This window comes from Diabrotica undecimpunctata, chromosome 3 (assembly GCF_040954645.1).
Source record: "Diabrotica undecimpunctata isolate CICGRU chromosome 3, icDiaUnde3, whole genome shotgun sequence".
NCBI lineage: Eukaryota > Metazoa > Arthropoda > Insecta > Coleoptera > Chrysomelidae > Diabrotica > Diabrotica undecimpunctata.
The window spans coordinates 45,362,988-45,390,218 of NC_092805.1; the positions used below are offsets into that span (position 1 = coordinate 45,362,988).

Consider the following 27,231-nt stretch of genomic DNA (forward strand, 5'->3'; position numbering starts at 1 on the left):
CACAATTTTTGTTCTATGAGAAAACTAATGTTAGTCACATATCCCTATAGGTGGCGCTGTGCCTTCGAGAAAAATTAAGTGATTTTCTAGTGTCTGGATAATTCTTCTATCATCTTTTTGTTGTTGCATATATTGCCGTATCATCTGCGTACAGGGCTGTACTTGTTTTTGCATCTATTGATAGATTTGAAACAAAATGTTTGTATAAAATGGGCGAGAAAATACTACTCTGGGGAATTTCTTCTTAGATTTCTTACATTTTTGATCAGCTTAAACTTCAAATGTTCTGTTAGATAAAGTATGTGTCACATATAATAAATAAATATTGTGGCAATCTAGCTCTGTTTATTTTGTAGAGAAGAGCTTTCTTCCTAACCCTGTCGTATGCTGTTTCGATGTCTAAGATGGTCATTTTTGCTATTTTTGTTATAGAGCTTTTCATTTATAAATCCGCACTGGCCTTCTTGGACGATTCTTCTTCTTTTTGCATGTTTAATTAATTTGGTGTAGATAATTTTCTCCAGAATTTTTCCTTAGGTTTGCAGAAAGGATATTGTCCTGTAGGTATCTGGTCTTCTTTTGTCCTTTTTTGGTTTTAGTAGAGGTATGATTTTAGCATGTTTGTCGTTCGTCGAAAAATGCGCTTTTTTCAGGCAAAATCTATAAATATAGTAAAGTTGGACTATCATTTTCTTCGGTAGTTCTTTGAGTACTATGTTGTTAATGCATTCAACTCCAGGAGCTTTGTTTCTTTTAGTCTTCTGATAATTTTAGCAACTTTCATTGGATTAAGGTAGTCTTTCTCCTCTACTAAAAATTTGTTTGTTTTTTATTCTCTTGTATTCGTTGTTGCCTTCTTCTTTGGTTTAATATTTTGATTTTGCCTATGTGGTACTGCCATTTTTCTTGTGTTTAGAAGTGTGTACTGTCGTCGTCTAATATTTAAGGCATCTTTTGCTTTCCTGTCCTCTTGACCTTTAGCATTTTCCATACGTTTCCGTGGTTTCCGTTTCCTCTTGCTCTTCTGATGCTGTTGTGCCACTTATTTCTTCGGATAGTTCATCTCCGTACTTCATGAATTCCTTTCTTCTTGTTCTACGGTATGTTCTTTTGGTCCTGCCTCTTTCCTTTATTATTTCTTTTAACTCGTTCGAAATTATCAATCCTCTGTTTTTCGTCATTTCTCTTGAGATGTTCTCCCATGGTTTGTTGAATTTTTCTTGTTTTAGGTAAACATGAAAGATGAGTCAATAATAATTTTAAATACAAATATGTTGCAGGGGGCACAAAATACTATCTATCACAATTTATCTGCTTACATATGCATTTGTAGAGATTTTGCTTTATAAATTTGCATTCCTGTAGTTAACCAGTCTGCTTATATATACAGTCGAATTTAAATTTAAAGTTGTCAAATAATCTAAGAAATACTTGATATGAAAGACATTATAATAACTATGGTAATAGTCATTAGTCATGTAGCTATCCTTAAAAGTCATTGACGATATGACTATATATAAAAAATTATTTAAGTTTATACTTAATAAAAGTATAACAATTGGTATACAATAAATTGAATTTTACTGTATTTTGTTGTATAATATCATTACCAGCAGTACTTTTTTATCAAAGTATATATTCGTCGTCAATGTTATTTCCTTCAATTAAAAATTTAATTACCAATAAAACATTTTAATATTTATATCAGACATAATTCTTACGCCCCCAAGAAAGTAAAAATAAACTTTATTATATTTTAAAGTTTGTTGTGCACATTAAATAAAATAATTAAAATGAGACTTCAAATTAAATAAACAATATTGTTCTATAGCTATTTTCTTATGGCATTTTTATTTAATTTACTATTCTTATTGGCAATAAGCCCTAATTTTAATACAAAATTTTATTTCGATGTTTTGATTCCACTTCGAAAATCGTTGTCAAAATACAAAACATTAATAAATTAAACAGCTTTTGTGTGTGTTACTTGGTAAAAATTTTCTTCTAATAATTTAATTTTATCTGAATCATTCATATTGGCAATTCAGTCATATATTATATATATTTAAAAGAAGATGACTTTAGAATGATATTGTCAATAGTTTTGTGTTGCATTCCTGGGACGACTGTATTGGAAGATAGTTCGATTACATGAAATACTCTTAACTTAAAAATACCTCTTAGAAAAATCATAGCATGTGATTTGTCTTTAAAAAGACAACTACATATGCAATGATGACAGTTAAATTATTTTGTCAGTGATCCATGATACTATCCCGACATTTAGTTTACTCTCAATATTAACACCAAACACTGATTTTATATGTACATTATTTTAAAATATAAATGATGTATCCTCGTTGTTATTCTATTAATTTCCTTTTCTAAAAGGGTAAACAGATTCTACAGCATTCTGCCGACGAATTTGCGATGCAATTGGTTTCATTAGAGCAACCGAGAACGAACTTGGAGCCGCTGCCATGATTATTTTAGACCTATCAAATCCTGTATTTTTAATTTAAGATAGATGTTCACTTAATCTAACATTTACTGGTCTTAATATTTCAGGAGCATGACTTGCAGAGACCCGATCCGTCAACTGCTCATATGCAATATTTAAATATAAACCTTATGATTGCAGCAGAAATAAAATAAAATGATCGTTTTTAACAAAGCTATGGAGCACAAAATTTGAATACTTATATTTTGTACTACGTGAAAATAATTAATAATAAAGCAATTAAAATAAAAAATAGTTTGCGTATCAAACAGTATATACATAGATTAAAATTTTTGTATAACTATGATCATTAGAAATACAGCCTAGTAGGTATATACAATTTAGAATGAAGCGTGTCATCTATTACACGCTTTTCAATAGCATCAGGTTTCTTCACAATTATTGTCTTAGCTTTTATTTTCTTCCTTATTGAGAAGAATGCATGTTTTTAAATTTTCTTGTTTAAAGGTATTAATTTGTCTTTTTCCAATTTGTTAGTAAATTCCTCAGCAGACTGTTTTGCACAGCTCAAAGATCCTACAGAAGCTGCTACTTTTAAATATTTGGTTATCAGCTTTAGTTAATAAATATATATTTAAATGGTCACTTTGTAATTTTTCAATGAGATGGAATGCCAGCTTTGTTGTTTCTTTTTTTTTTTGTCTGCAGCACAGATGGTAGAAGACGGGATATTTTGAAGCAGCGCTGTCACTTCAGTCTCAATATCTAAGTTTATAAATTTTTGTATATTTCTGTTCATTTTATTTCTGATTTTTTGAAGTTTAAATAAACAAAATGTTAATGCTTTCATATGATTAATTTTCTCAATATCCACTCTCTTAAGTGTCTTATCTCTTATAAATCTTTGTAATCAGTGCCAGGTTTATCCATACGTTTTATGCATAGCCTCTTAATGCATATTATGTATTTGCAGGAAAAATTTGCCAAACTGAAAAAGCCCACTGTTGTATTTGCCCACATTTATACTATAATGTGTTTTTACATGATTGCCCATTTTCTTGATCTAGCCAAAAAATAGTAGAACATACTTCAATGACTTATAAACCCATTTTCTTTTATTTAAGTCTGACACTTTCCCCAAATTTTGTAGCCAAGAACAATCGATGTGTCATTTGTTTAAGTGGGGTACCCATCTTTTTATCCAAGGGAGATAAAAAACTGAAATAATATCCGACATAAAACACACTGTTTGTATTTTTTAACAACTTTCTTTAAAATAAACTTCATTAATGTAGGAGTCCTTCCTTTCTGAAAATAAAAAAGCTACTGGAAATCCATTTCCAAATTGATTGATACAATTGATACTGATTGCATCTTGTTTATGATGGCATCCATTCTTCAGACCTATGTTATAATAACGCATCACACTATTAATGTCCATCCTCGGTAATAAGTGATTTCTTTTCAATGAACATCCAATGTTGTCTCTTGTAGAATTCAAACTGCTAAAAGCAAATTGGTTGACAAAAAAAAAGACAAAATTGCTTATTAAAAACTTACTGCAATACTATGCCTGCTATACAACACCTGCAATTAATTTTGAGGCAACAATTTTAAGTTTGAGTTTAGAGAGCCTCATGTGCAGCATATCCGCTTCATGTCCATAATGAGTCGTAAAGTAACTCATACTACAGAACCCTGTTCCAGTAACTAATGTAATTATTATCTGACTGGTACAATTTCTGTTTAGTTTACAAGAACCCTAACTTACATTATACCCTAATTATACATAATAATAAATTAAAATAATTATATTCAGTAAAATAGCATCCGTATTTATACTTACTGACATATCTAATTTATTTAATAAACTATAAACAGAACTTTTAAAAACTCTCTTTTCCTCTTTCTTAGCTTTTAACCATGCTGTAAACTCTAAAAAAATTTGCAAAATGTAAATAATTTTAATAGGATAAAAAGTGTTATATTGATGTTATAATAATTTGGTTATAATAAAATTTTTAATACTTCTGGTCACAGTTTCACTACGAAGGTGATGTTGTCGCTAATGAATCGAAAAGATGTCTTACAGCCTTACAGACACTTATTTAAATACACATTTTCCTCATATTGTATTGCTGCAGAAACTTTGTGTCATGAATATTCTTTATATGTTTATTTAAGTTAGACTGATTTAAGCTGACATTTAAAATAAATGGTGTTAGATTAAACAATCTGAGATTTGCCGACGACACCGTTCTCATCGCAGAAACACTTGAAGAGCTACAGACATTGGTGAATAAGATAGCAGACTGCAGCGAAGAATATGGACTATCTTTGAACATAAAGAAAACTAAATTTATGGTAATATCGAAATCAACACAAAATGTCCAAAATTTATATTTACACAATGAAATTATCGATCGAGTTAGCAAATACAAATATTTAGGCACTTTTATAAATGAAGACAACGACAGCTCAGCAGAAATTAAAATAAGAATAGAAAAAGCCAGATCCATATTCACTAAAATGAAGAGAGTGTTCTGCGGAAGAGATTTGAGCCTTGAAATGAAACTTCGCCTGATGAGATGTTACGTACTTTCTGTGCTGTTCTACGGAATGGAGTCATGGACGTTGAAAAAGATTGATACCAAAAAATTAGAGGCATTTGAACTGTGGATGTATCGTAGAATCCTGAGAATATCATGGACCGAGAGAGTCACAAATGTTGAGGTCTTGAGAAGAATGAATAAAGAAAAGGAAGTCATATTTACGATCAAAAAACGAAAACTGCAATACTTGAGACACATTACAAAAGGCGAAAGATATGAACTGCTTTGAATAATTATGCAAGGAGAAATAGCAGGAAAAAGGTCCATAGGAAGAAGACGAAACTCCTGGCTAAAGAATCTACGGGAATGGTATAGCTGTAGCAGCAACGAATTGTTTCGGTCAGCAGTTTCGAAAATACGTATAGCCCTGATGATCGTCAACCTTCGGAACGAAGATGGCACTTGTAGAAGAATATTTAAGGAAGTTTTACAATGACTTATTTAATAACTACGTTAGTAGGTAACCATTCAAAACAATTTTCTGTTCTGAAATTTTAAAAACATATAAACAGTATAGTAAGATTAAAGTACAATTAATATGAACCTATGGCAATACAAGATCCCACTCAACATTTTCAGTCAAAGGTTCGAGACATTTCGGACTTCTTCGCCTAGCACATGCAGAGCTGACATATGTATATGTAGTAGATATTTTTTATAAATACAATTCTGTGTTATTGTTATTCCTTGTTCTTTTTACGGTTTAGTTTTAGATAAAGATAAAATAGATGTCAATTTCATTTGCTGTGGAAATGTTGAATCTATTTCATATCGTTTTAAGTTTTTCCGATAATCCTTGAATACCCGAATGGTATTGTTATTTTCCTCGTATTATATCTTGTGAGTGTTATAGGATTCCTTCTTAATTTGTTCTGTTCCATTCAGTCTCTTCTTGAAAAACCTTATTTATAAACAAAAAATGATAAACATTTTCTAATACAACGTATATTAACGAATGTTTTTCACTAAGAACGAATTTTCGTTAGAACAAGTAGTTTTGGCTCTATCATATAAGGATATAATGATTACTTTTTAACATTGATGTCATTTGATTTGTAATTTAGATATCTGTTGGTGTGTAATACTTTTCTATACATCTGAGTCTCATATCAAGATAAGGGAACTGTTCACGAAAAGCTCGAGTGGGACTTATAGAAGCTAAATCAAGTAGGACCAATCCATTTTGAATTTTATTTTTCCTGTATACTATAGCACTAACATCTCTTATATATTGGTCACGAACCAATACGTACTAAAACAGACTACAAGCGGCAAATAACACTCTTAAAAAAATCTCTGATTTTTATAAATTCAGGTGAAAGTGACTTGTAGCCTATCAACTAATAGTAATCTAATTTCGTTCTTCTATTTCTGATTATTAGGGATCAAAGGTCACTAACAGCGGTAAACTAGTAAAAAGAAAGTGTTACAAATTAATTAAAAAAAAATATTTTCACAAAATACTCTTGACCACAGGCAATTTGCCTGTTGGTAAATGACTTATTAATTACAGTTATATAACAAATTGTCGTGTTATCCGTACGTTCTTAAGGTCTTTGGTGCTGTTGGTCAATAGGAAATACCAACGTAAAAGGTTTCGTTTGTAAAGCAATGACGCAGTAACTGCTTTTAATAGCTGGGTATATTTACGAATATTAGTTTCATTAGTTGTGTTAATCACTTAAACACTTTGGTAAATCCAACTGTAAAAGTATTTATTTAGGGCATAAAATTCTAGATTTTTAAAGTGTACAAAAAACGATAGCGGAAAATTAACATCTGTTTATCAACCATTATTCGTCTTCAAATAATGGCAACTCCATACTAGTTATCTGTCTAGATTGCATATTTAACCCATTTTAAGTAACCGACAAGTAAGTAGTCAGGCATATAGAAGTTCATCTTCGTTTTGTAGGTCTCATCAAAGCTTATGATACATATAAATTGTGACAGGTGCATCAGGAATTACCAATTAACAACACTGCAATCTTTTTGATCAAAATATTTTTCGATTGGGGCCCTTTAAGAATAAAAATAAATAATTACCTGGAAATTATTTCACTATTCGCATATACATATTTCTATCTTAACGTGAAAATAATTTTTTCCGTCAAAGGAAGTAATTATAAAAATAACTACATACGGACTCTACAGCGCCATCTAAAAACAAATAACCAAAAATCGAAATCTAAAGATTTCTTAGTTTTTGGAACAAAAATTCAGATAATTGCCCAAATCTGTGCTTTCTACAATTTTCAAAGTAAAATAGCCGGTAAATGAACTGACATGGGGAATCTTCAATATGCATTCCACAACATATCTATGTATCTATGCAAAAACCTTTCGCGAACTAATTTTTTATACTCAAAACGGGAGTAAATAAAAATACGGAAAATACTCTTAAGATTTGATTTTAGTATAGTGCTTCCACTAATCACTTATACGTATTTCGTCCTATCAGGACTCCTCAGAGCGACTAAATAGAAGCTCTAAACGTAAAATAAAATCCTTTGATGGCAGCATAAAGAACTTATTAAGTGATATATTGTTCTAGTTCAACTACCAATGTCTTTAGGAATTATTTTATAAAAGACAAGAAGAAACCAACATATTACCATCAGTTATTTAATAAAACAAACAAGTTTCTTAAAAATCCAGAAAAAATAGTAAATAGATCAGACAAAGGAAACGTGATCGTAATTATGTTAAAACAGCAACATTTAAATCTTTCTAACAGTCTTATTCTGAATGATAACTCATATACACAAATTAAAAATGACCCAACACCATCCATACAACGAAAAGCTAATTATATAGTTAAATCGTTAGTGACTAAAAAGAAAAAATACACGATATACAATAGTAATATACCAAAGTTTGACTCACTTCCAACTAAAACTCTCAAACCAACATTGGCTGTTCGTCCTATTGTTGCCTCGGTTGGAGCACCTACTGATAGTAGGGGAGCCCAAGCGGGGATTTCGGGATTTACTAAAGCGCGGCAGATTATTATACAGAGAGAATCCTTGTACCCAGTTAAGTACTTCCACCAAATATGAACCCCATATATATGGCCGCTCGTCAAGGATAAAGGATCAGATTAGTAAAAAAAAATTGATCATCTGAAATTCTCGAGCGCGTCAGATTAAGGTAGGGTGAGTTAGTTACATGCTAAAGAGTGTATATTCCACTAATCTGACAATTTGAGAGTGACGCAAAGAAGGGGGAGGGCGACAAAGTTGTAAAAAAAAACGTCATCTCGACATTCTCGAGCGTGGCTAAATTTTTTTTTATTTTGAAGGGAATAATTGAAGAATTACAAAAAATATATAATCTGACGATTTCCACAAGCCGAAGTAATAAAAATTCATCGATAAAGTTTAATACGTGCAGCTACGTGATGCCTATATTCCCCTCTCCGCGTTTCTATTCCTCTCTCACTCTTTCTCTATCTCTCATACCGTCCCCACTCTGGTTTCTGTTGCCATGACGCCATGACAGCTGATCACACAAACGCGTTTGTGGCATGATATTGTTTACAACGTATTTCCAACGTTTTTGCTCATTTTGTGATTTTAACATAAGTAAGGTGAATTTAAGTTTATAAATATTTACTATGAGTGATAATAATATAAAGTGTGTATTTTGTGGTGAAGCTACTTTGCAAAAAACAATTAAATTTACATTAGACACATTACAAAAATGTATAAATATTTTAGAATATCGTCGAAGCAAACCGGTTTTCAGAAAATCCCGAACAAGATACGATAATCTTGAACTTTCGAAAGAATCTTCATTACATGAAGTCTATCACGCACAGTGCTACAAATTATTTACTGCAATAAAAATACCACCAGACTTTCAGTATTTACAACAGCAACAACAGCAAAGTGTAGTGGAATATGATAATGCATCAGAAGTTCAGAGGAATAGCTCAGAATCACATGCTCCTGTTTCTGGAGAGTGCTCCAAGTCACATGTTTCTGTTCCTGGAGAGTGTTCTGAGTCACAAGTTCCTGTTTCTGGAGAGTGCTCCAAATCATATGCTACTGTTGATTCCACATCTACTGAGGCTGTTGGTACATCAACAGATGAGTGAGTTTTAGTATGACTTTATGTAGTAAATATTTAAAAAAAAAAGTTATTGAATTTTTTTTTAGTTAAATTTATAGACCAAAAAAATCATTATTCAAAAAAAAACCTAGGGGACATCCATTAATTATGTGAGCTCGAAATGGGGTCCAATAGAATCTCATTGAGTCTTACTTACACCGAGGGGAGGATAATTGAAAATCTGACGTCATCTTAAAAAAATATAAATTATTACAAATATTAAAGAAAAAATTATTTTAAATAACAGATGATATATGTCCAATTATATCAATCGAAAAAGTACATGAGTCTCCATGGATTGAGTGAAAAATTGAGAAATGTACTATTTTTACCTGTTTTTGCTTTAAATTTCATTTAATTTGAATAAATTATCTATAGTATACCGAAACGGTTATTTTCCCGAATAATAAAAAAAATTAGTTTAAATAATTTATAGCGTAAATCTCATTAAATGTCACCTAAGGGGGGAGGGGTCTAAAATGATCGAAAAATAGCTGACGTAATTAATGGGTATTCCTTCATTATTTCTTGCGTCAACATAACTATTAATACCATTATAAAACATGAACTAATCTATTTCTTTTATCAATCTTTTAATTTCATAATATAATCTTCAGCTTTATTATGTTATTGTTAAAAAATTTGCAGAGCGGGAGAATACAGCAACATTCAAGTAGACTTGGAGGATTTCAATGATTCATTCAACACAGATAAGCCTGTCGCTCATAACGATTCAGCATCGCAAACTTGCTTCATTTGCGAAAAACAACGTAAACGGCATCATGGTCGTGAAGTTCGCTTAGCTATCAGTAGATTAAAAACTATAGAGAATGTCAAAAATGCGGCCACGGAACAAAATGATATATCGATGTTGGAAAAACTTAGTTCTTTCTCCGATGATTCCAAAATGCCTTACCATAAATGTTGCAAAGATCAATATTTACGAGAAATTTATAAGGATGAAAATAGCGAATTTCTAAGAAAAAAAAAGATTTACAATACTGCGTATACTATTATTTGTGATATGCTAGAAGAAAGAGTGGTCAAGAATAATGAATGCTTATTTTTTGACTACATAAAAAAAGAATATCAAAAATTGTTAGAACAGCAAAGCAGTTTATTGTCTGATTCTATTACTATTTCTTCGTTCTCAGACCGTCACTTAGAAAGAAAATTAATGGAAACATTTGACAAAAAGATTAAGATTATTTACGCTGAGAAGAAAAAGTTTATTGCTCCATTTTTCGCCACTATTTTGTCTTACAAGGATTTATTTAAAACGATGGCAGTAAAAGAAACAATTCGTTCAGTTGCAACACAACTTCGCGAAGAAGTCCTTAACTCAGCCAGAAGAGAATTGCCTGAAAATTGTACAGCTGAAGATTTGATGATGGGAGAGTGCGATAACGTGCCAGAGCTTCTTACTTATTTTTTGGAATCCTTCATTTGGGGCGATGTTTCTCATATATCCAACAAAGCACGTGAAAATAGAAAAAAAAAGAACGAGCTTTCTATTTTTTCCATTGGACAAGATCTGATTTACGCAGCTTCTGCCCACAAAATTAAAACATCTAAGCACATTACCCTTGGTCTGGCAGTGAAAAGCCTATGTAACAGTAAGAAAGTTGTTAACATACTGTCAAAATATGGACATTGTTGCTCGTACACAACTCTAGAAGAGCTAGAGACTGAGCTGACATTTTCAACGGTAAATAGTGCTCACGTATGCCCTGAAGATATCCTACGTCGCCCGGATTTGAATACTGGTGTCGCATTCGACAATTTCGACCGCTTGTGTCTGTGGAATCTTCTAGCCCTAGTGTACCTGAAAATTCAACAATCGAAGAGATTGAGCATGGTAGTTTTTCGGAATTATCCGTTACTACCACAAAAACCGAAAACGCAGGACTTTTGAAGAAGTTACTTTCGAAATGCATCCATTCACCAAGAAATTAAAAATTACCTCCTGGAGTCAGCTAGATATCTCAGAGCTTAATAAACCTCCAGACAACTTGACTATGTCGAAACAGCTGGACATTACGTGGATGTTATTACATAAGTATAAAATATCGGACGCCCCAATGTGGGTTGGATTTCACAGCAAGATTTTGGTAGACGATTCACGAATTCAAAAAGTTTCATATCTAACTCCCATAAATGAATCTCCCAGCAACAATTCAACTGTCTTGAAAACTCTAGAATTGAGTCAGGATATTGCAAATGAATGTCAAGCTCCCTATATCCAGATCACCTATGATCTAGCTATTGCTCGCACTAGTTATTGTATTCAAGCTCAAGAATCTCCACGATTTGACAATATTTTTATTCATTTAGGAGCCTTTCATATTGAAATGGCTTTTTTCAAGGCACTTGGCACTTTTATTGAAGATTGTGGACTGAGCAATATCATGACTGAGTGTGAATTGATCGATAATGGTTCAGTTTCAGGTTTTATTAGCGGAAAAAATTACAATAGATGTAAACGGTTACATTCTCTCGTGGCATTGGCATTGCAGCAATTACATTTCGAAGCGTTTTTGGAAAACGAACAATTGACAGTTGGGGAATCAGTGTTAGAATATCTCACCTCATTTTTGGCTCATACAGACGTGTCTCCACAAGTTCAGCATACCGAAACACAACAACTCATTCAATCTTATGAGAAATATACAGAAGACACATTAAACGGCAAGCACGGAAAAACAGCGCAATTTTACGCAATGTACATCGATTTTGTAAATCTTTACCACTTATTCGTTAAAAGTATTAGAGTTGGAGATTTAGATTTGTACGTATATACCATTGCGAAAATCGACAGCTTATTCTTCTATTACAATCAACCCAACTACAGTCGATGGCTAGTGTACTACCTTAATTTACTACAACACATAGATAACACACATCCAGGCCTCCGAACTGAAATGGCTAAAGGATCGTTTGGAATCAGAAGAACCATCAAGCCTTTTTCACGAATTCCTGTGGATTTAACGTTAGAGCAGACGATAAATGGTGATGCTGCTCGTCGTCTTACTGGAATCGTTAACATCACAAATTCAATTGCTGCTAGACAACGCTGGGCTAAAAATCATGGGGCGCGAACAAGAATCATATCTCATGTACTTACTCGTGCAGGACTTGACAGAAACTACCATGATATTGCTGCTGATCTACACCCAGATAGAATGAAAAAACAACACATCCAAATTGAAGCTTTTTCAAACAGTGTCCTGCAGACCATTAATCCATTCTCTTTTTCGATTGATAAGGATCAGTTGTTTAACATTTCAACAGGGCAAGCTGCCCCTCCAGAAATTACAAACTGTTTGCTAAAGACAGTGTCTGGAGGAACTTTTCTGCGAGATCAATTCATAATGGAATGCAATTTAAATTCAGACAGATTTCACCAACCATTAAAAAAAAATACGGTGCTGACTTTTGCAAATCTCAAGAAGAAAAGAAAAATAAAAATTGGTGGAAAAGTGCACGAAGTTAAATTGCAGCGGGACTTATTTGGTCGGTTATTAGCTTTATCTCTTGACACGTCTATAGACCTGGAAAAAGTACTTTGTTTTCCTATAACTCCTATCCCGTTATCGCTGTGCCATATAGATGGTTCTTTAAACAAGACTAATAAGTCAGTACTAATTCATGAGTTAGAGAAACAAGTTGAAGATGTGGAGCAACCGCCATCCCAAATTGACCTTCTAATTGTAGATGGCTTCTTTTTTTTAAATACTTTTAAAGAAATGCCCCGTAGTTTTGGAGGTGTATCAAAGAAGATATTGCAATGCCTTATCAATAACACTGCAAGTAGAGTTGCTATTGTATTTGATCGCTACTTTACACCTTCAATCAAAGACTATGAGCATTCTCTTCGTGGCAGTGTAGATGACAAGGAATTCCACATCTCAGGTCCTCAACAAACAAGAACAGCAGATTTTACAAAAGATTTGAAAAATATAAAGTTTAAAGAAGCTATTGTCAAGTTTTTCATCGATCATTGGGCTGATCAGGAGATGACAGCGATTATCGGTAGTAAGGTAATTTACATAATACATGATTTGTGTTATGAATATTCTGTTACTGATAATAAAGTAACACGCATCATTAATTATGAGTTGTCATGCCCTGATCACGAAGAAGCGGATACGAAGATAGCATTTCTTGCTTGCCAACAAAAAGAAGATTCTACTATTACTATCAGAACATCTGATACTGATATCGTAGTCATTATGTTGGCGAATATGGAACACCTGCAAGCAACAGTAGAAGTTTGGATGGATATTGGAGTTGGCAATGCACGCCGATATATCGACGTATCTGCTCTCTACAATAAATTAGGCCCAAAAATTTCGAAGGCGCTTCCAGCTTTGCATGCGTTCACTGGTTCCGATTTTAACCCAGCATTTTACCGACGAGGGAAAAAGAAACCTTTACAAATTCTGATGAGTTCAGAAACTTTCCAACAAGCATTTCTGGATTTAGGATCAAAGGAGTATAATCTGCAGGATTCTTTAAACGTCATACAGTCTTTTACTTGCCACTTGTATGGGCTAAAAAAGTTAGACGATGTCAATCAAGCCAGGATTGTCATCTTCAATAAGACGTACAAGGTAAAGGACACATCACAACCCTTCTCCTTGAATATCCGGAATTACGATGCGTGCAACTTGCCACCCTGTCAATCGGAGTTACTCCAACAAGTGTTACGCACAAGATTCATTGCATGTATGTGGAGTAATGCCCATAATGCAAAAATTATTGATCTTTTACCAACGGACTATGGATGGAAAATAGTCGACGGAAAGTTCGAAATGATCTGGTTTGCAGGTGATCAATTGCCGAAAGCGTATGAAGATGTAGTCATAACACCTGATACTCTTGAGGATACTCCAGAATTAGGTATATTTTTCCCCAATAATTATACAGGTTATTCATAAAAAAAAATATTTGTAAGTATTTCAATGATTTCTTGTTACAGATACGCAATCTGAGGATGAAATCGAGCCAGAAGAAGAAGATGATTCTACCGATGAAGATGAAAATTAAAAAAAATACTCAAAAAAATTTCATTGTTTATAATTATTTTCTTGTAAATACAAGTATTGTACTTAAAAAAAAACATACGATTTTTTATTTGCATGCTATTTCCTGAGCTTTTCAATTAATTAAGTTCAATGATCTAAAAAAATTAAAAAAAAAACTTTAAATTATCAGATTAGGCGAACCCCCCCAGATAATCGTCAGATTATGAGACAGCAACATCTAGGGCTTATAGATGAACCATATATATCTTAATCTGACGCGCTTGAGTATTTCAAAATGGCGAATTTTTTTTGCACATTCTAATAACGGCCGCGAGTTCGCGTCACATCCAAATCGTCAGATTATTATATAAGAGCTTTTTATCAGGTTCACTTAACATCCCCTCAGAAAATCTGACGCGCTCGATTAAATTTTTTTTTTTTGATTTTCAACCCTTACGTACGACCACCCCCATCATGGAAACAATCAGATTAACATACATACATTCTTAAAAATACGTAGGACATGGATGATATCAATATCTGACGCGCTCGAGTATGTCCATGCAACAGTTTTTTTTTACATTTTTGAAAATCTATAGCGGCTGCCCCCACCGATGAAAAGGTATATATTATATAAGATTTTTTTCTTTTTATCATCTAAGCTTCGCAATCCAATAGGTCTCTATGACGCTCGAGTAAATCCCGATTTAGCATCGTGGGCTCCCCTACTATGAAGAAATAGCAATGATTATAACTGATATTCTTAGTGAAGCAATATAATATTAATTACCCATATTATATTAAAGATTCTTTTGAAGTCAGTAAACTTTTCAATGGTATGCTTCTTTACTTAAAAATTATGTATTGTCTAGCTTAGATGTGGCATATTTAAATTTTTGTCGCAGATCTATAGACAAAAAATGGTCTGATATTACCAAAAATTGCAAAATTACTAAAGACAAATTCTTTGATATGGTTACTTTTTTGTTTAAGAACACATATTTCACTTTTTTTAAACACAACATAACATGCTACTAACACAACAGAATAGTCTTGAATAATACGAAATAATTTTGTCATCTGCATATGCTAAGATTTCACAATCAGTCAAGGATCTGATAGCATCATCAACAAAAACTTTAGGCACTCCAGAGTTTGGAAAGTATTCAGTTGAAGTAAAACTCTTTGTTTTGACACACAAAGAGCGGTCTTGCACATAACTTGTCAACCAGTAAAAAAGTTTGCCAGACATACAAAAAAATTCCAGTTTATGCAATAAAAGGCAATGATCTACCTCGAGAAGACAATATCAGAAAAACAAAGAATACATGGATGTCAGAAGAAGTCCTAGAACTGATGGATATAAGGAGATCGTACAAAACTCGCAATGGAGAAAAATATAAAGAAACCCAGAAAATCATCCGAAACAAAATCAGGAAAGCCAAAGAAGAATGGATGTGCAGCAACTGTGAGGAACAACTTTAGTAGATGATAACAACCAAATAGTATCTAGTCCAGAAAATGTAGAAGATATCTGGGAAAAATACATCAAAGATCTGTTTGATGACGAGAGAACAGAACCACAAATGAATATAGTACAAGAAACAATACTTGATATATTAACATCGAAAGTTACAAAAATAATCAATACGGCAAAGCCACGAAAAGCCTTAGGTCCAGATTAAATATACGTAGAGATGATAAAGCTCATCAATGAAGAAAATCTTCAGACGTTAACACTATTATTTAACAAAATATATATCACTGGAATCTTCCCAGAAGACTGGCTTAGATCGACATTTATACCTATACCCAAGAAAAATAAAGGAAATAGATGCTCACAGTTCAGATTAATTAGCCTGATGAGCCATTTTCTGAAAATTTTACTCAATATTGTACATCAACAAATATACATAGAATGCGAAAGAAACCTGAGCGACAATCAGGATTTCGTATGGGGCTTGGTACAAGGGAGGCATTATTTGGCCTCCAGATAGTAATACAAAAATGCCGAGATCAGCGAAAAAACGTGTTTCTCTGTTTTATCGACTACGAAAAAGCGTTTGATCGAGTAAAACACACAGAACTCATAGAGACCCTAACACAACATGGTATAGACCATAACACTGTAGCACTTATTAAAAAACTATATTGGGATCAAATGGCGTCGATCAAAATAGAGAATCGCCTGACAGCAGAATTGCCAATATAAAGAGGAGTTCGTCAGGGCTGTGTACTTTCTCCACTGTTATTTAATATATATTCCAAAAAGAACTTTCAAAATGCCCTCGAAAATATTGAAGAAGGAATAAAAATCAACGGAGAATACGTAAACAACTTAAGATACACAGACGACACCGTCATTATTGCGGAGAGTGCTGAGGGTTTACAACGACTTTTGAATGTCATAACCAGAGAGGGAGATAGCTTGGGACTAAATATAAACACAAATAAAACAAAAGTAATGACTGTTACACGTGCACCAAATGTCGACATTAATATTTGTATCTATAACAAGCATTAGAACCAGTACAAAGATTCCAGTATCTTGGTTGCTGGATAACAAACGATCTTGACCACGCATCTAGGTCCGCATTTCAACTAATGAAAAAATTTCTAATAAACTCTACGTTATCGTTGGATATCCGATACCAATTTGTAAAAACGGAGTATATTGCTATACGGGGTGGAAACATAGACTCTCGGAATTACAAGTGTGAGGCGTATAGAAGTCTTTGAGATGTGGGTTTTTCGAAGGATGCTGAAGATCTCTTGACTTCATCTCTTGATACGTGACCAACAACGAGGTGCTAGGAAGAATGGGTACTGAGAGAGAACTCCTAAATATTGTAAAAAATAGAGAAACGAGTTATCTAGGACATATTCACAGAAGAGAAAAATACAACTTCCTTCGACTTATAATGGAAGGGAAAGTGGAAGGAAGAAGAGGTCCAGGAATAAGAAAATGCTCCTGGTTGAAGAATTTAAGAGACTGGACAGGCATGGACACACATTCGATACTAAGAACAGCTCAAGATAGAGAGCAATTTGCTGTAGCTATAGCCAACCTTCAGTAATGAAGAAGGCACCTTAAGAATATCTACCCAGCCGAAGGGTGTAGACAACTCAGTATAAATGGAATTTACCTGAGAACTGGTTTTCAATGCAAATATTGTCATAAAATATCGGTTACCAAAGCGTCAAACATTTTAGAAACAATAGAAAGAATTGTAATGAAACGATAATATAATTAGAAATTAATGATTACTCAATTTCACCTGTTTGTGTTACTTAATCTGGACTTTTGTATATCACTCTGTCTTTTGCTATAACCATCACTTTTGATTTTTTCTTGTTCATGCTCAATTTGTTAAAAGCTCTGTTCCATATTTCTACACTTCTTTGAATCTCTTTTTCTGTCGATGCTAATATTGCTACATCATCTGCAAACACGCAATCCGTAATAATATTATTCTTTAATTAGTTATATTTTTAGTGATTAAAAAATATCCTTTCGTAAGTTATTGCAAATATTCTTAGAAAAATTTCGTCACTTTTTTATGAACCATGATGATGTTCAGTGTGTATAGTAGCTAAATCATTTTTATCGTAAACTGTGAAGCCTTTGTTAATTTTATTGTATAAAGTAATTATAGCATTGTTTTTATTGTCTTTTTATTGATATTTTAGTTGAAAAACATTACTTTAAAGAGTCTAAAAACTATAGAAACAATTAAAAATATTTATACTCAAAACAACTCCATAAGTTTTAGCAATGGTAGGCATTGTTCTTTAAATGGACAACAATGTAATAAAATACAGTGACACATGATGTACTCATATAGTATATAATAAAACGAACTTTTTGTGATGCTGAGTCACATCTAAATTTTTATTTACATTCTACGATTTACTTCTTTAACATTCTTGTGCCCTTGTAAACAACTATAATATGTAAGCTATTTCAAATTGGTTGAGAATATTGATTTATAAGTATATGAAATTTGGACCAACATAAAAATTGTTGTTGTTACCGTTACCAACGATAAACTAAAAATCAAATATATTAACAAAAAAAAAACAAAAATAAATGAACGACGAAATTCTCCAGGTAATGACAGAGGGATAAAAAAGATATGAAAAAAAGTTTATAAAATACGGTGATGCCATTAGTACCCAAAGCAATAAAGAAAACACAAAAATTTTGGAAAGAAAAGTGTATTTATTTTTGAACACAATCTTCTTTCCACTCTATACCGTTTTTCTCTCGGAAATAATCAATAATTTCGATACCGTTTTTATAATAATGTATATAATAAACTCGTTTCAAAATAGCCATTACCTGCCGACGTCACTTCTTCACGGTTGACAAATCTTTGATCACTGAGCAAGTTTGCGTAGAATAAATAATTCGAGAGGGCTAAATCTGGCGTATAGGCTGCTTCAGGAAGCAATCGGACCCGGAAAATTACAGAGGAATTAATTTATTAAACAAAGATGTTCAAAGAAAATTGTAATCTTCTTCGGTTCATTTCCAAACGAAGTTTGGCTGCAGATCAATAAATTTTCGTACTGTTTTACTTTATTACACAGTTACATTTGGTTTATCTCGGATTATGGTTGTACATGGTTTTACAAGCAATACAAACCGATTATCTATCGATTCAATATGAATGATTCAAATTTAATATAAAGCTCTAAAAATATGTCTAGGAGCAATGGTACAACCAAATCAGGCCATTCTAGCAGAAACTCAAGAATTTCCTGTTAGTTTTAGAAGAGAGTTCCTAAAAATTTAAATACAGATTGTTCAGTAGCAGTGAAGTTGTGACAAAAATTAACTTTCTTTCCTCAGAAAATTTCATCGACTCATATTGCAAAATAAATTTTATGCACACATGATTTAAAAATTTTAATCAATAAAAAAATCATCATATTTTTTTATTATTCAGAATCTCTGTAATTGTTTAAAACAAGTTATTATTAAATCAAGAGTAACAATAACGGATCGAAGTACAATTTCTGCTTTTATTGTTTCAAGCATAAATTATATAGAAATATAGAGAGTATCACATTATTTAGCAAAGTTCTGAAACTAACTTTCTTGTGGCATAACTAATTTAAATATTATGTTAATATGGGATTAAGCCACAAATATTGGTTGTAAAGAAAATCACATTTTTAACTAACTAATGTTTGACATTTCGATTTCCACTCCGAAAATCGTTTTTAAAAAAGATTATTCTACAAGTTCTGGGAAATGTATAACCAGTTTTTGTTATTTGTTATTTTCATTTCAAAATTAAGCAATAGTTGATTTGTGTTTATGTTTATTGTGTGTTGCATATGTGTTGTGTATAAGACTCTAGATACTGTTTTTAGATCTTTTATTACTCTGTTATTGTTGGTATATTATTGTTGTTGAATTCTTCTTTTAGTATTGGCAACCAAAGCCTGCTACGTTCTGCTGATGGGTTTGCTACAAATTTTTCTTCATTGAATTGGATGAGGGCTGCTTCTTTGACTTTTCTTTTTTTCATGTCTGTTTATTTTATGACTGATTGATGCATCTATCTATTGTGGTCTGTTCTGGCTGTGCCAGGCATGTTTGCATATCTGTTGTTGAATTGTTGCATTCACAGTGTATTTTATAGACGCAGTTTTTTTATCTTTCTTGTTTGTTGTTGGATTTGGTTTTTGGACAGGATAGATCTCAGTGTGTTGAATGTTTTGATGTGATGTACTTGTTTCCTATTCTCGTCAGTTATTCCGATAAGCCCTTTACATATGGTATTGTTGTCATCTTTAAATCTCTTCTTGTGAGCGTTTTTAGATTGCTTGTGGTGTTATGTTGTTTTCGTTCTTTAATCTTGTGGAATTCCTTGTTTATAAATGAGAATGAGTAGTCATTTTTAGTCAAAACCTATTTTGCAGGATGAGCAGCAGGATTGCAACCTGAGCAGAATTTGTTCTTTCTGAAAGGCATTTTCATTAGATCACGTATAAATCCAGTAAAATAAGGCAAAAAAGGGGGCAAACCTCGGAATGAAAGATAATAAGCTGAAAATTTGCATACATCTTTATTTTGATGGTATAAAACTTACCTCAAAAGTCTCATATAATCACGTGTCCGCGACTTAAGATATTAAAGGTCAAAGGTCACGAAAATGAGTTTTCTGCAAATATCTCGTTTCCCTTACACTTTATGACATTTAAGGTGGTAAGAAAAATTGTAGAATGGAAAATTCTCTTCAATTTTTGTCTCAAGTACTTTTATGTACCTTCAACCCTTCTTAAGATAGAGCGCAAAGAGTGGGGGACCGCTTACGTGTGTATACGGTAACGCGAAGTCAGCCAGTAGGATTCAATAAATAATAAGTTATATAGTTAATTATTCACTTAAAATACTATTATTATCATTAAATTTTTATTATTTATTATTTAATAAACTATATTTATAGATATTAATTTTAAAATATATATTTTTTATATAATATTTATTTTATTTTTAACAAACATACAATATTAAATAAAATACTTTTCGTCCATATTACTACGAATATTATATCTCGAAATACAAATCTCTTGTACGGCGGTTGGTGTTTCTGAGAAGCTGTAGCAGATGCTCCTTTGTTATATATGACCTAACCGGTTTTTTTTTAATATGACTTTATAATACCTATGACAGGAAATCAGGATTGCAATGTACTTTAATTTGCGGGCAGTGTAATGGACAATCATGTCTAAACGCTTCATCAACTTCAGATGATTTCAATGAAGAAAGTGAATATGCACCTGATATTCTTGAATATTTTTATTCTGATACTTTAATAAACGAGAATGATGATGATGAATCCGATATTGAGCAGTCAGAGGAAGAAGAAGAAGAAGAAGAAGATTAAGACGATGAAGAAGAAAATTAATACAAAAATATTAACCATACATAATAAAAGAATATATATTATATTTGTAACTTTAATAAATCGATTATTGGATTAATAAATAAATATATAATCTAAAAAAATAATAAATATGATTTTTTCAGTATTTAATTAAATATAAAAATGATTATTGTTGAATTCTGCACTTGATGATGATGATGATGAATCCGATATTGAGCAGTCAGAGGAAGAAGAAGAAGAAGAAGAAGAAGAAGACGATGAAGAAGAAAATTAATACAAAAATATTAATCATACATAATAAAAGAATATATATTATATTTGTAACTTTAATAAATCGATTATTGGATTAATAAATAAATATATAATTTAAAAAAAATATTAAATATGATTTTTTCAGTATTTAATTAAATATAAAAATGATTATTGTTGAATTCTGAACTTGATCTTAGTTTATCGTATATACAGCTGTTAAAAATATTAAAGTTTATTTGAAATATTTCATTTAATATTGTATGTTTGTTAAAAATAAAATAAATATTATATAAAAAATATATATTTTATAATTAATATATATATAAATATAGTTTATTACATAATAAATAATAAAAATTTAATAATAATAATAGTATTTTAAGTGAATAATTAACTATATAACTTATTATTTATTGAATCCTACTGGCTGACTTCGCGTTACCGTATACACAGGTAAGCGGTCCCCCACTCTTTGCGCTCTATCTTAAGAAGGGTCGAAAGTATATAAAAGTACTTCAGACAAAAATTGAAGAGAATTTTTCATTCTACAATTTTTCTTACCACCTTAAATGTCATAAAGTGTAAGGGAAACGAGATATTTGCAGAAAACTCATTTTCGTGACCTTTGACCTTAAATATCTTAAGTCGCGGACACGTGATTATATGAGACTTTTGAGGTAAGTTTTATACCATCAAAATAAAGAGGTATGCAAATTTTCAGCTTATTATCTTTCATTCCGAGGTTGCATCCTTATTTTACCGGAGTAGTACGTCGAGCTCTATCTAACAGGAATTGGGTAATTCCTTTTTTGGTGTTTACGTCGAAGTTGAAGTGGTTACTTAAATATATCGTTCATGTAGGTTGCTACGCGATTTTCGCAGTAAATCGAGACGTCAAACATACGTTAGTTAAAAATGTTCATGTTCATTAAAAATTTTCAATACAACCCATAATAATTGTAGTTTAATCCCATATAACTATAATATTTATATCACATTATTCTTTTATGTATGCTGCTAAGTTCTATACAATTTCAAAGGCATTAAAATGTGTGTGTCTGACACATACACACATCTAGCAATAATTTTATATTTTAAGCCACTAGTACAAGCCATTATCGTTATTTCAGCTTGTTAGCAATATGTCTTTAGCGCTGCTCCTTGTTGATTAATTTAAAAAGTTTTCTTTATTTAATATTTATATTTACATCAACATTAATATAAAATCAACAACCTTGTTATTTTCTATTTATCAATACAGAACAAAAGAAAGTATAAGCAGAATGAAATATGTAATCGTCCTACATGTTCATACGCATTCCTATAATTCCAAATCTCCGATGTTTCGATATAAAATCAAATCTATATGAATTACATAAAATGAATAATAATTATCTAACACGAGCAGGTTACTGCAAACACTGGACATGAATTATGTCATTGGAAAGCTCTCGATATTTTCACTTTCTATGAATGTGTAACACTTGCGAGTGAACTTGTAACACTTTTAGTTGCACCGGTAACGTAATAGTTATTGAAAACAATACCGCTTTTGCTGCTCCTTGGTGTTTGTCGTGGATTGCTTGACCGGCTCTCGAAGGCGTGTTTACTACTGATTTGGATGAAATACGAGGTGAGTAGTGAGATTTCTCCGAAAGTATTTGAAAGATTATTACGAATACTAGAGAAATAGAGAAAGATCACGATACTTTCCGTTCATCGGGTGTGGTCTGTGAGTCTACGACAAAATAAAAATTTTGGATAATTCTCTCATTTTATTTTTTTAAATTTCTACCTTTTCAGTACCTTCCTTATAGAAACTAAATACCATTCGTTTTTTTTTTTATACAAAACTGTTTTTGAAATTTCTAAATAGTTTCTGCATGGCCGTTTGTCCTGACAGACCCCACCCGATTAAATGTGTAACAATATTTGCACTACTTCTTACTTGTATTTTTCTTAAAATCTTGTTTCACTTGGCCCGAAATAAGGCAAATTAAAAATAGGCAGGTATATTCTTCAGTTTTTGCATTTAGCAACGATATGACTGCCGTATCATATATACTGAAGAAAGGAAAACATGTGATTGCTGTTTCTACTGTGCACAGAGGTGATCGGATTGATGAAGATACTGGTTATCAGAAAGAAGATGTAGATGTTGACAGAATGATCACATCATATAATATTTCCAGAAATACGAAACGTTGGCCAATGGTAGTAGTTGATAATTTCCTTAATCTCGCAGCAATTAATGCATTTGTAATTTACAAAGGCAACAACACAGATAGAGAATTTTCCAAAACGCGAAGATTATTCCAAAAAAACCTAGGTATGGAATTGGTACAGGAGAGTATACGACGGAGAGCAGTTAACACGCATTTGACAAAAGCTATGCGTGTTTTGGCCTTGAGACTCTCAGGCATTGAGGTCGACGTTGTACCAGAGCCGCAGGCAGGTAAGAGAGGAAATTGTAAATATTGCAAAAGACGCAAAACTCGCATTTTTTGCAAAATTTGCATATTCATGGCTATGTATGGACCACATAATGGCATGCTGCAAAGATTGCTTAGAAAATTTGACCACCAAAGTTTGACCACTGTAGTTTGTGTCCACAATTTGATTTTTTAGTTTATATATGTTTTTGTAGTACTTTGTTTGTTTCTAATTAAAGTTTTAAATGTTTTTTTTTGTTTTTTTCATTATTTAGTCGCTGTTCACAAATTTGAAAAAATACGCGTTGAAATTGTAAACATTTTTAAAATTTACCAAATATAAGCTAAAAAATTTTGGAACTGTTTCTGTAATAAACATTATATAGTAAATGATTTGTTTAAAACACGTTGATGCGAAATTAGCAATAAAAGGTATGCTGTTGCTCGGGTGACGGTATTTCATTTTGGTCCTTACCAGGTCTGAAAGTGTTTCAGAATGGTCACCCGATGAACGGAGGGTTAAGAAAGATAAAATAGTAATTATAGGGGAACAAACCTGTTAAGTACCATTTTAAAACTTAAAACAAAAGTGAAATCAAGTATCCAAAAATATTTAATAAATTACTCAATTCGGAAAGCTACAACTCCTTCCTTTGTTCTGCTTATACGGAATCTAGATCAAACGTCCTAACAATTCTACCTATCTCTTTTGGCTGCTAAAATATCCTTATCTATAGTTCTCCCGATCAATATTAAACTTAATTGTACTTACAAATACTGCAAAACTCAAATGACTGCAAACTTCTCCCAATCAGCATTCCAAGGCCAGAAAGGCTACTACTTTTTAAACTCTTACTCTTACTCACAAAATTACTTTTACACTTTTCTAAACCGCCGACATAAGTTCACTTGTCAGAATTGGATGTTCTGTTTTTTAAAGGTTAGCAACTCTCGTCTTTTAATTCTAAATCAAATAAAAAATCTCCCTTTACCAGTCTTCTTTCAACCAATCATTTTTCAGTCCCTCAAAATTACACAAATTATCCAGTTCTTAAGAAGTAACTTTAAAATTTCCTATTTTTGTTCCCTATAAACTAATCTAACGATGGACCCTACTTAATTCACTTTCTTAAAATTCCTCAGAGTTTTGAAACTGATACGAGACATAAAAGTTCTTGTTATATTATTTACAATCTACATGTAGAAATAACACATAATTTTGGCTATTCTTTTGTTTCTCTGTGTCCATTTTTATTTTGTTGCAATTGTGGATCATGCAACAGCAATATATATTATATAATATAAAATCAGTATTTCTTGGGTTTTGATTCAAGAAGTAATGTAAAACTTGGAACTAGCTTTAATTATTGCATTTAATTCAACGTTTCGGCAGGTAATCCTTGTCTTTGTGAAGATTAAAATGTAAAGCGAAATACTGACACTAATATGTTTTTTATTATCCTCAGATGTATAAATGAGAAAAAAGTAGTTAAACTTCTGAGAAATATACCAGTGCATAGTTGTATTTTTTGTATGTAGCTCGATCTATCAGTAATCAGGAATGCCAAATTTCTCTGAACGTGATTAATGAAGTCTTATGATCGTTTGATCTAGAATACATTTTTAATTTTAAATTTAATAAGTTTTTTAAGAGTTCATGTTTCTGTATAAAAAAATTATCTAATAGCCAGAGCTCTGAGCGTTGTCAATCAAATATAGGAACATCCTGTATATAATAGAATAAAGATATGAAATATCGACAAATACTAACTATATAAAATAATATATCTTTCATCGGATATTATTGTGACTTTAAAATTTTTTGGTCTTGTAAAATTCTTTGGTCTTTGTTCCATGAAATCTTCATCATGTGTTAAGACTGACCACTTGCAAGGTCGTCCGGTTTGCAAGAGTCGTGTTGGTCAATAAAACTACCTCTTCTTCAATGTCTGCTCGTAAAAAGTATTGCGAGTATGTGTTTCAGTAAAGAGGTACCTGCAATAAAACATAATTATTATAAATAATTTTAAATTAATTAAAATTCATCTTTTAACCACTTTTCCGCTGTTAATCATTGTCTTATTTTTAAAACTATTTTTCATTAGATAAGACGAAAAGCTCAAGTTCATTAGAAAAAATATTCACATGAAATATTTATGGGCGTAAGCGACTACTTAAACCTTATTCTCATATGGATGTCTCATGAATGTGATTATGAAAAAATATGTTATAAGAATATATTTTTGAAGGAACCCGAGCTTTACGCTTTATCTTAATAATTATGTCGTTAAATAGATTTGTAGATATTTTTATAAGTTAACTTTTTGGAAGATTTGTAAAGTAACATAACCTATTATGTCATATAAAGAAACTAATCTATTATACTATAACGTCAATCTTCGCAAAAAAATCTATAAAACATTAATAAAGTACAGAAAAAGATTGCCATAATATTTATGTCAATAAATAAGCGAAAAATAGCTATATTTATTCTGAGAAAGTTAATGAATAAATTCATATATATGTATATATATATATAAAACATTTATATATATATATATATATATATATATATATATATATATACATATACTATACATATATTATATGTTTATGACATTTTGTTCTTGTCAGATAGGCCGAAATTGACGAAGTAAGTCTATAAACGTTAATCACATAAAAACTCTTTATCAATCATAAACTTCGAGTTTTTATCGAAGTTAATCAATTTCTTTAGTTATAAAAAAACGTTTCTTGGCTTATTTCAGATGCCCCTGAAGATGATCTAGGGATCGAAAGTACTTGGGCAAGATTAAATTAACCTGTGCTCGATATATGCCTTTTATTTGATCAAAGTTCATATATATATATATATATATATATATATATATATATATATATATATGTTTTGATTACTCAAAGAAAATATGTGCAAGGTATCCTTTTTCGCCACTATGTTTGCATTTATCAGTTGATACAAAATTTATTTGAAATTTATGTTGGAAATAACATGAATGTTCAAGTTTAAGTCTGGCAATTTTAGAAACAATTTACATGGAATAAGGATTTTTTGGCCAGCAAACCATCGACAAAATTAGGGCAAATAAGACTAAATCCTACGTAGAGAACTAAAATAAAATTAAATCAGTTCGGAACAGAAAAAAGAAAAAGACCTTATGAAATGTAAAAAATGAATAGACGTACAGTATTTTTCATGTTCTGTTTTTAGTTGTATCCTTGTATTTAGGTCATGTCTAGAATTATTGCAAGCAATTTTGGGCAAATCTGACAATTTTCAGAATTGGATTCAGCCATGTATGAAAATATTAAATAAGTGGTATTTTATTTCAGTTGATATGGATTAAAAACTAACGTTTAAATTTTTACTAACTTTTGTATTTTAACTATTAGTCAAGACGGATCTGTTTTGAA

General features: G+C 31.5%; 2 protein-coding genes across 8 annotated transcripts in view; both read left to right on the forward strand.

Moving 5' to 3' along the window:
- The window catches only part of snu (ABC-type transporter snustorr), a 415,588-nt gene that overhangs the window by 214,210 nt on the left and 174,147 nt on the right, over positions 1 to 27,231 (forward strand). The window lies entirely within an intron of this gene.
- Positions 8,725 to 14,276, forward strand: LOC140435575 (uncharacterized). Of its 2 annotated transcripts, none has more exons than XR_011950177.1 (2): positions 8,725 to 9,168; positions 14,168 to 14,276. XR_011950177.1 is itself a non-coding variant. In XM_072524323.1 (2 exons), exons 1-2 carry the CDS (start codon positions 13,632 to 13,634, stop codon positions 14,233 to 14,235), a joined length of 525 nt encoding a protein of 174 aa, XP_072380424.1. In that variant the 5' UTR covers positions 13,616 to 13,631; the 3' UTR covers positions 14,236 to 14,276. The 2 variants fall into 2 exon arrangements, 1 of the variants encoding a protein (XP_072380424.1); XM_072524323.1 differs by lacking the exon at positions 8,725 to 9,168 and adding an exon at positions 13,616 to 14,088.